Source organism: Macrotis lagotis, chromosome 7 (genome assembly GCF_037893015.1).
Source record: "Macrotis lagotis isolate mMagLag1 chromosome 7, bilby.v1.9.chrom.fasta, whole genome shotgun sequence".
NCBI classification, from domain to species: domain Eukaryota; kingdom Metazoa; phylum Chordata; class Mammalia; order Peramelemorphia; family Peramelidae; genus Macrotis; species Macrotis lagotis.
In genome coordinates, this window is record NC_133664.1 from 95,110,070 (window position 1) to 95,119,898 (window position 9,829).

General features: G+C 35.4%; 1 protein-coding gene across 1 annotated transcript; it reads right to left on the reverse strand.

Moving 5' to 3' along the window:
- Positions 1–684: 684 nt before the first annotated feature.
- LOC141492736 (GTPase IMAP family member 4-like) lies at positions 685–9,478 on the reverse strand. The gene is made up of 3 exons (XM_074193385.1): positions 9,329–9,478; positions 6,405–6,519; positions 685–2,437 (listed from the first exon to the last, which is right to left on the reverse strand). Exons 2-3 carry the CDS (start codon positions 6,469–6,471, stop codon positions 1,506–1,508), a joined length of 999 nt encoding a protein of 332 aa, XP_074049486.1. The 5' UTR covers positions 6,472–6,519; positions 9,329–9,478; the 3' UTR covers positions 685–1,505.
- Positions 9,479–9,829: the final 351 nt, after the last annotated feature.

Genomic DNA, 9,829 nt, shown 5'->3' on the forward strand with positions numbered 1-9,829 from the left:
CCAACATTGATTATTTTCCTTTCTAGTCATATTGATCAATGTGAGAGGTGTGAGGTAGTGTCTCAGAGATGTTTTAATTTGCATTTCTCTAATCAATGATGATGTAGAACAATTTTTCTTATGACTATAGGTAACTTTGATTTCTCTGAGAATTAAGCAGATTGAATTCTGAGTCATTTACCCAACAATACTTTAACAGGAAAGATGATACTATAATAGAAAAAAAAGTGTTGAATTTGGAATGAGTTGGATCTTAATATTAGAATGTGCACTTACACAATATATGACAATAGGTAAGTCATTTAGTCTTTCTAAGCCTTGGTTTTCTCATTTGTAAAACATTCCTTGCTATATCTTCACAAAGTTTCTTGGAGGAAAGGTTTTGTAATTTTTTAAAAGTTTTATAAATGATTCATTATTTATTACATTCTTACATCAATATCATTAAAATCAATGAAAGAATTCCGTAAACTTCAGAAAAGGAATAATGAGATCATCTTATTATAATAAGGTAGGAGCTCTCTGAGCAACTCCAGTCTTAGGCTGATAGATGTGTGAACATAATTTCATCTGTCTCAAATTTTGCTTGGTTAATATAAAGACATAAATGCAAAAAGTGACTGAGAATAGATAATATGAAATTTTTGATAGCATTAGTAATGCAAATATGACTGAGTTCCATCATCCAGTTGGTACATATTTTTATTTTAATAAAAAATATTTTTTCAAAGGATAAAATTCACCTTCCTTACTTCCCACCTGCCTTCCATTTAATTTGCAATGAGAAATAAAGAAAAACAAACATTTTACTACAAACATATATAGTCAAGCAAAACTTATTTGCACATAGATCAAATTTTTAAAAATGAGGCATATTTTACTTTGCACTCTAAATTCATCACCTCTGTAATTAGGAGACTTGCACCATGTTTAATTGTATGTGTTTTAGAATTATGATTATTCATTGTGTTATTAAGTTATTAGTATTTCAGAATTTTTTGTTTTTTACAAGTGTCATTGTATAAATTTTTTTTCCTGAGGATTGATCACTTCACTTTGAATCAATTCCTACAAGTGTTCCCAGTTTTCTATAAAAGTATCACCTTAAAATTGTATGATTACCTCAAGAAATACTAAAAAAAACTTTTGATGAAATACAGCATACATGCCAATTAAAAACAATAGAGACAATAGGATTAAATGGAGTTTTCCTTAAATTGTAAGCAATATCTATGTAAAATCAACAGCAAGCATTATATGTAATGGGCACAAGCCAGAAGTTTTCTTAATAAGATCAAAGATGAAACAAGGATGCCTGTTATCGTCACCATTATTCAGTATTATGAGTAGAAGCAAGAGAAGAAGAAATTAATGGAATTAGAAAGTGGTTGAAAATTATTTCTATTCTTGAATATCTGAGTTGAATAGCTGAGAATTCATTGAGGATTACAATTGAATAATAAAAGAAATTAGAGCAGAGTATAAGATTATTTTCACTAAGTTCCTTAAATATCAAATATGTTTTGAATGACAGAATATGCTGATTTCAAGAAATTTATGATTTTTTCTGTGAACTTGTTTTCATTCATAATCTCATCTCTGGCATTTCTTTGTTTATTTTCATAGAATAATTCTTTTTCTATAATTTTCTTATACATCATTTTTTCTTTTTCTTTCCTTTCTAGTTCACTCTTTAAACTCTTGATTTCCTCTTCATGGTCCTGTTTTATTTCCATTTTTATTCTTTCCAGCTCTTTCATGTAGAATTTCTGTAGTGCTTCAGTTTCTTTCTGAATTGTCTCTTCAGTCACTTGATATATCTGGTTTGTATAGCAAGAACCGCCATTCTGCTGCACAATTTGCTCCACTAAACTCAGGAGCTCTGTTAACTGAGCCTCTTGTTCTCTTCCAGTTGCCCGGTTGTTGAATCCACAGTATCTTCCACAAAACTGGTCTTTCAAATCTTTCAAAGCTTCATTCTTAGATTCACATAAGTATTGATTCAAATCAATATCTTCCAAGTCATCCTTCCGGGTGAATAAAAGGATCATGTATTCTTTGGCTTTGGCACCAAAAATTCCCAAGATCCTCTTTACTGCATCTTGCTCCTCCTTGGTATAACGACTGAGTGGTACCACCAGAAGAATAGCATGAGGCCCAGGCGAGGACATAATGAGGCAGCGTCTGATCTCCGTTGAAGTGTCCATATCAGACACATGAGTATCAAAAATTCCAGGAGTATCCACAACAACAATTTCTTTTTCATTCCACAATCTGCTTGTTTTCATACAGTTCTTGGTTACTGACTTTGCTGCTAGCCTTGACTCAAATACTCGTTTTCCAAGGATGCTGTTCCCTGTTGCACTTTTCCCAGCTCCTGTTTTACCTACGAGGACAAGTCTCAGCTGCTTTGGTCTGGGGTCTTGGTTTCTGCCACCTAAGATGGATTATGAGATTGACAGGGTTAAGCTCCATCTTCAACTGTTATCCTTTTAATCCCTCTTCCTATCCAGGATAGCCATGCCTCTACTCTTAGCTCACATGCACACTGGCAATTAGCAAGAAACATGCTAAAACTCTGCCTCAGAAATGGGTTCACCTTACAGTTTTCTGGGGACACATAAGTATTGAGTCTTTTGTGGATCTACTCCTCCTGCTTACCTCACATATTTCCCTTTACTTAATTCACAGAGTTATTATGAGGAACAAATAATATAATGTATATAAATCATGTTACTAGCCTTAAAGTAGTCTACAAGTTTTAATTATTATTATGGTGATTATTATTCCATCTGACCCCATATTACTTTTGAAAGCATATATAACTTTGCCTCTAGGGATATTAAGAGATAATATTTTAAAAGTATTTAAATGTGAAATCCTTGACTCCTCTTAAAACAAAAACCAAATCTTTTTCTTTTAAGAAAATTTAATTTTTTTAATTACATGGGAAAAACAATTTTTGAAATTTGTTTTTTAGAATGTTAAGTCCAAATTTTTTTCTCTGCCTCCCTTCCATTCCCCCACCTAGAGAAGGCTAATAGTTTCATATAGGTTATACGTGTACTGTCATATTTCCAGATTAACATGATGAAAAATACAGATAAAAATACAAGAAAAATTAAGAAATCTAAAAAAAACTTTGATCTGCATTTTTCATCACTGAATTGCTGAAACTAGCTAAATCATTCACAATTGATCATTCTACAATATTGTGGTTATTAAGTACAGTGTTCTCCTCACTTCAGTTTGCATGAGATTATATGTCTCCCTAAGGCTCATCATTTCTAATAGTATAGTTTTTTTCATCACAATTATATTTTGCAACTTGTTCAACCATTCCCTAATTCATGGGCATTTCCTCAGTTTTCAATTGTTTGTCACCTGTTATCATGCTATTGATATTTTTGTTCATAAAGGTCCTTTTCCATGTCTTTGGTATACCAGTAGTGGTATTATTTCGTCAAAAGATATGCACAGTTTTATTAAGCTGAGCTCCAAATTGCTCTCCAGAATGAATGGATCAGTTCATAATACTACCAACAATACACTGGTGTCTCAATTTTTCCATATCTCCTCCAACAGTTGTCATTTTCTTGTTCTGTAATAATCACTGATAGCTATGAAGTAGTTCCTAAGAGCTATTTTAATTTGAATTTCTCTAATAAATAGTAATTGGGAACTTTTCTCATGTAACTATAGACAATTTTGATTTGTCTTAAGAGTGCCTGTTCATATCATTTGGCCATTTATCAATGGGGGGGGGATGATTTGATTCAATTCTCTTTATCTATGAAAAAATGAGGTATTTATTAGAGAAATTTACTGTTTCAAGGGGGAACTCCACCCCACTCATATATACAGGTATGATTACTATGTAATTCTTTCCATCCTATTTTCCCTCTTCACTTATATTACCCATCTCACTCTCTTCCTTTATCTTGTCTCTCAAAAGTTTCCTAAATCCACCAACCCTTTTATTAAACTCCCGCTTTTTTATTTCTTCCACTTTCTACTTCCTTCGGGGGGTAATATAGATTTCTATACCCAACTGAGTGTTTGTTATTCTCTCTTTGAGTCAATTCTGATTAGAATAAGATTGAACCATTTCCTAACCTCCACCCATCTTTACCTCCACTGAAAACACTCTCTTTTATGTGAGGCAATTTACCCCATTCTACTTCTCCCTTACCCTTTCTCCCAATATATTTGTCTTTTTCATCCCTTAATTTCATTTTTTAGGTATAATTCCATGATAATCAACTCACAACCATGTCCTCTTTCTATGTATACTCCTTTTAAGTGTCTTAATAATGATAAAGTTCAGAGGCAGCTAGGTGGTGAAATTAATAGAGCCCTGGAGTCAGGAGAACCTGAGTTCAAATCCTTACTCAGATGCTTAAGAATTACCTAGCTGTGTGATTTTGGGCAAGTCAGGATGCCATTGCCTTGCCAAAAAAACAAAATAATGAATAATAATCAGAAATTTCTTAGAGTTACAAGTATCATCTTCCAATGTAGGAATATAAACAGTTTAACCTATTGAACCCTTATGATTTCTCTTTCATGTTTACTTTGTTAATGTTTCCTTTAAGTCATATTTTCTATTCAACTCTTGTCTTTACACCATGGATGCTTGGAAGTCCTTTATCTCACAGAATATTTGCTTGTCCCCTGAAGGATTATACTTAAGTTCTTTTGCCTCCTTGAATATCAAATTCCAAGTCATCTGACCTTTTAGTATAGAAACTGCTAAATCTTGTGTGTTATACTAACTGTGTCTTCATGACATTTGAATTGTTTCTGTACAGTGGGTTGCAATATTTTCTTCTTGACCTGAAAGCTCTGGAATTTAGCTATAATATTTTTTGAAGTTTTAGTATTGGAATCTCTTTCAGGAGATGATCAGTATAATCTTTCAATTTTTATTTTACCCTATCATTCTAGGATATTAGTGTAGCTTTCTTTGATAATTTCTTGAAATATCTTTCATGTGTTCTTTTTTTAATATATATTGCTGTTCAGTCATTTTTCAGTCAGGTCAGACTTAGTGACTCCATTTGGAGTTTTCTTGGCAGAGATGATACTGCACTAAGTTCCTATTTCATTCTCTCGCCCATTTTACAGATGAGGAAACTAAGACAAACAATGTTAAAGGTTTTGACCAGGATCCCACAGCTTGTAAGGGTCCAAGGCTAGATTTGAACTCAGGAAGATATATATATGTATATATATACATATATATATATGTATATATATACATATATATACACATATATACATATATATATATATATATATATATATGTAACATATCCAGAGAATTTCAAAGTTGTCAATAAAACTTAAAAGTTACCATGTCTATATCATCTTAAAATTATCACAGTCTGGTGTTGTGCTGCCTTTACATCTGAAACTTCTCTAAGATTTACATATAACAGGACCAAAAGATCCTAATAACAAAGTCTAGGTAACTTCTCCTAATTCAGTACATATAACCAGGATGTGACTTTTGGATTCATTCTTTTTTTATTTTAACATTTTTAAGGTTTTTTATTTTTTTCCAAGACAATGGGATACTTGCCCAAGGTCACACAGACTGGAGAGTATTTTTTTTTCTCTCTCCTTCTTCCTTTTCTCTTTCTTTCCTTTTTTCCTTCTTTCTTCTCCCCCCCTCTTTTCTTTCTTATCTTCTTATACAAAATCACTAAATGGAAATCTGTTACATGATTGTACATGTATAACCCATATCAGATTGCTTACTATGTCAAGGAAGAAAAAGGGGAGGAAGAAAAGATAGAATTTACAACCTAAGACTTAAAAAATGAATGCTAAAATTTTTTATATATATTTGGAGAAGAAATAAAATGTTATCTAAAAAAAGAATTACAACCAGGAATGAACTGCATCTGAAATTGAGAAGGGCTTCAAGAGTTTTCACATAAAAACCCTTGATTATAATTTGAAATTCTTTCATCTATATTTTTATACCCTTGGGCACAGATGCAACTACTTTTTCCCTCTAGGGCAAAAAGACTTACTGTGACAGGATCACAGAGAGCAGTCAGATTTTGTGGACAGATTGCCTTCCTTTTCTCCCCCCAACTTCCACTGTTTCATAATGTGACATTTTGTACATCTCCTAGCATTCTTATCTTCTCATAGGGATGAGAGCAGGTGGAGTAAATATGAAGTGTGAGGCATGGACATAGAGCTATTCAGACCACCAAAGGAAAGAAGCAGCTAGGGGAAAACCCTGGCTGACCCAGAGGGAGAGGGAAAGAGGACAAGCTGGGGGACAAGGGATATAAGAGATGCCACTCAAAGCAGCTTTTGTCTCATTAGACAGGAACCAAAATATCAGTTGCCAGAAGAAAATGGAAACTCTAGCCCACTTCAATCACCTTCCATTTCAGTTTCGTTCTGGAGAGTCCTGGGCTGCTGGTCATTATGGTTTGACTCCTGGCTCATCTTGTCAAGAATCTGGTCACAATATGGTGCTGCCTTTCTCTGCAAATTCTATAGACAAAGAATGACAAGCAATTGTGGTTAAGTGAAAAAGAGACTCTAAAACTTCAACTGGGTTCTGGTCCTAGCTCTGCCTTTAACTGATTTTATGACTGGTCAAATAATTTCTCTTTCCTTAGCCTGTTTTCCCTCCCATCTGAACAATGCAGGTTTAGATTAGATTAACTCCGGAGTTACATTCTGGTTGATATAACATCCTCTGGCCCTAGGATTCCATAAACAGGAGCCTAAGTTGCTCTAGGAGAATGTTTATAAGCAATTGTGGATGATTTGTGGTGACAGAAAGAGGAGAGATGAGAGAGAACTGGAGAAATCTGAATTCACTGAAGCTTATACGTTTTTGGAGTTAGTAGTTTTCTTCAAGACAAGTTACCTCAGGGTTTAGAATGTACAATGAGACCAAAGTCCTGAACAGGTTTCCAGTGGGAGGGAGAAGGTGGAGGGAAAGGAGGAAACAGGTCTTTTGACACCTCTCTTTGTTCATAGGTTGAATCACTCTATGTTTCCCAGTTATTTCACACAGTTTGCTGATAGTTGAAAGCAAGGATGTTTCCATGCAAACCCATCCCCACTAATGGCACAACTTTTATTGTCTTAGCATATAAAAGGATGCATAAGTCATAATGTATATTAAAAAGGATTCGTGGCTTTCATTGGAGGTAAGGAACTACTCTGAAGGAATGGAATATTAGGTAATATACAGAAAGATGTTAGACTAAGTTGACTTTCTGCCAGACTGCTTTTCAGTTTTCTAAGATTTAAATAAAAAATAATATAGACTAGGGGCACCTAGGTGACCCAGTGGATAGAGCACTGGCTCTGGAGTCAGGTAGATACTGAGTTCAAATCCAATCTCAGACACATAATAATTAACCTAGCTGTGTGACCTTGGGCAAGTCGCTTAACCCCACTGACTTGTAAAAACTAAAAAAAAAATCAAATAGACTTGACAAAGGAGATTCAGAAACAATGGAATTTAATATCCCACTGTTGGATAAATCAGAAAACAAGAATAAATACAAAAGAATTCCTTACTTGACAAAAAACAACAGCATATCCTAAATGCATATTTCACTTTCATATTAAAAATGCTATATTAAAAACTTCCTCTACCAGTGCAAATCAGCACCTGCTCTCCAACTTATAGTCTTAGAAAGTTATCTGGGATGTTGGGAGGCTGTGACTTGCCCAAGGTCACACTCAGTCAGTATGTATCAGAGGCAGGTCTTAAAATTTTTGTCCCAGGTCTCTATCTCTGAAGCTAGCCCTTCATCCCCTATTCCACATTGTCTCTTATTTCCCTTTGTGGTGTTTACATATATATACATACACACAAACACACACAATATAATACAAAATCTACAGATATATAAACACATGCATACACACACACACACACACACACACACACACACACACAGACAGATTAGGTTGCCTTGTTTAGTTTTATCTGACTCTTTGTGACTCCATTTGGGTTTTTTTTTGTCAAAGATACTGAAGTAGTTTACAATTTTCTTCTCCAGTTCATTTTACATATAAGGAACTGAGACAGTGTTAAATAACAAACAGGATCACACAGCTAGTAAGGACCTAAGCCCTCATTTGAACATACAAAGATGAGACTTTCCATCTGACACTCTGTCTACTTCACCACCTAGCTGCTCACATAGACACATATATACATACACACACATGGAAACAAATGCATACATAAATATACACATATAATGAATATACACATATGCAATCTTGCTTTTCACAGATGTGCAGACTTGTAAATTGGGTAACCCTGATCATAGGATCATAACTCTGGGACTGGAGGGGTATTTAATATATCCAGTTCTATTTTATAGTCCTTTTATAGATAAGGAGACTGAGGTCCACAGAAGTTGTCACTTTCCTGAGGTCACACACAGAATATCTATATAATAGACATTTTAAAATGCTTTTATTGATATTCTTGTCTTCAGTGTAGGCTTGTATTGCCCATATTTTGCCTTTGGGTTTTGAAGGATATAATTTTGTCATTTTGGAAATAAATTAATAATTTAAACATTCTTGAATGTGCAAATATCTCTTTCCATTTTAGTTGTGACTAATTCAAGTTTCCTGAATAATGTAAATAGGCAAGGGGGTGTATTTACTATTTCATTGGGGGTTGGGAGAAGGACCCAGTCCTGGACTAACTGAAATCCATTCCTCTTCACTCATAAACTCTGGGATCTTAAATAAATACCAAACTCATCATTGTTTTCATTTTCACAAATGTGTCAGAGATAATATGACAAAGTGAATAACCCAGGCTAATGTTCACTCTGAAGACATTATTTGTCCATAATAGGGATATTACTACATTTCTCCATTACTATACCCAAACAGTAATTTCTGCCATATGATGGTGCCAACATTTGTCTTCAGATCTCTGAATTAAATATTTTGGGGAAAAACCTGATAAATATTCTCTTTTGTTTCAGTGTGGTTTAAAATCACTTTCTTGTGATTTTTGAATCTGAGTATTTTATTAGCCATTTTAAAGAACCTTTCCTAGAGGTCAAAAGTCTGCTTTTCGGCTTCTCTCAACCACCTCCCCTCCAGAGCAGCCCTCCTATGTAAATCTGGAGAAGTGGGAAGGACAATCATTCACCTCAGAAGAAAGTGTTCCCTAGGAACCAAGCCTGGGGCTCCAGGAGGGAGTGGGAACTCAGTCTTCTCCCTCGGACTCAGACTGTGGGAGATAGAGGGGTCCGCCACCTGGAAGGAGCTGGGAACCCAATCGCCCCCACCTACGCTAACCGCTCACCTGACCAGTCCGGGCACTGTGGCTTCACCAAAAGGAGCAGCAGCCTTCTCACAGAGCCGGGTTTGGTTAAGTAAGTGTTGGTGGAGAGTGTCTGCAGCCTGGCTGTCTATCGGCAGCAAAGACTGCTGGAAAATGAAAGCTGGTGGCTCCAAGGACCGCCCATTTCCTGAAATTGGGGAGAAATAAAGAAAGTACCTAAAAGTTCCTGATCGGGTGCGCTCATGCCTACTGGGCCAAGAGAATTACTGAGCTGCGGAATGAGGGGAAAGAGTTTTTTCTCTGCGCAAAACTCTTCGGGATTAGGTCTCACAAGTAACAAGACATTTTCTCTGTGTGCCTGACTTTCTTTGTTTTTGTCCCTGTCTGTCTGCCTGCCTGTCTGCCTGTCTGTCTGTCTCTCCTCTCTCTCTCCTCTCTCTCTCTCTCTCTCTCTCTCTCTCTCTCTCTCTCTCTCTCTCTCTCTCTCTCTCTCTCTCTCTCTCCCCCCCCACTCGACATTGA

What these genes read in the sequence shown, in the direction of transcription:
- LOC141492736 (XM_074193385.1), bottom strand. Translation starts at nt 6,471, where the DNA reads ATGAGCCAGGAGTCAAACCATAATGACCAGCAGCCCAGGACTCTCCAG. An exon ending in GAACGAAACTGAAATGGAAG is followed by an intron (nt 2,438 to 6,404) that starts GTGATTGAAGTG and finishes AATCCATCTTAG; the next exon opens with GTGGCAGAAACCAAGACCCC.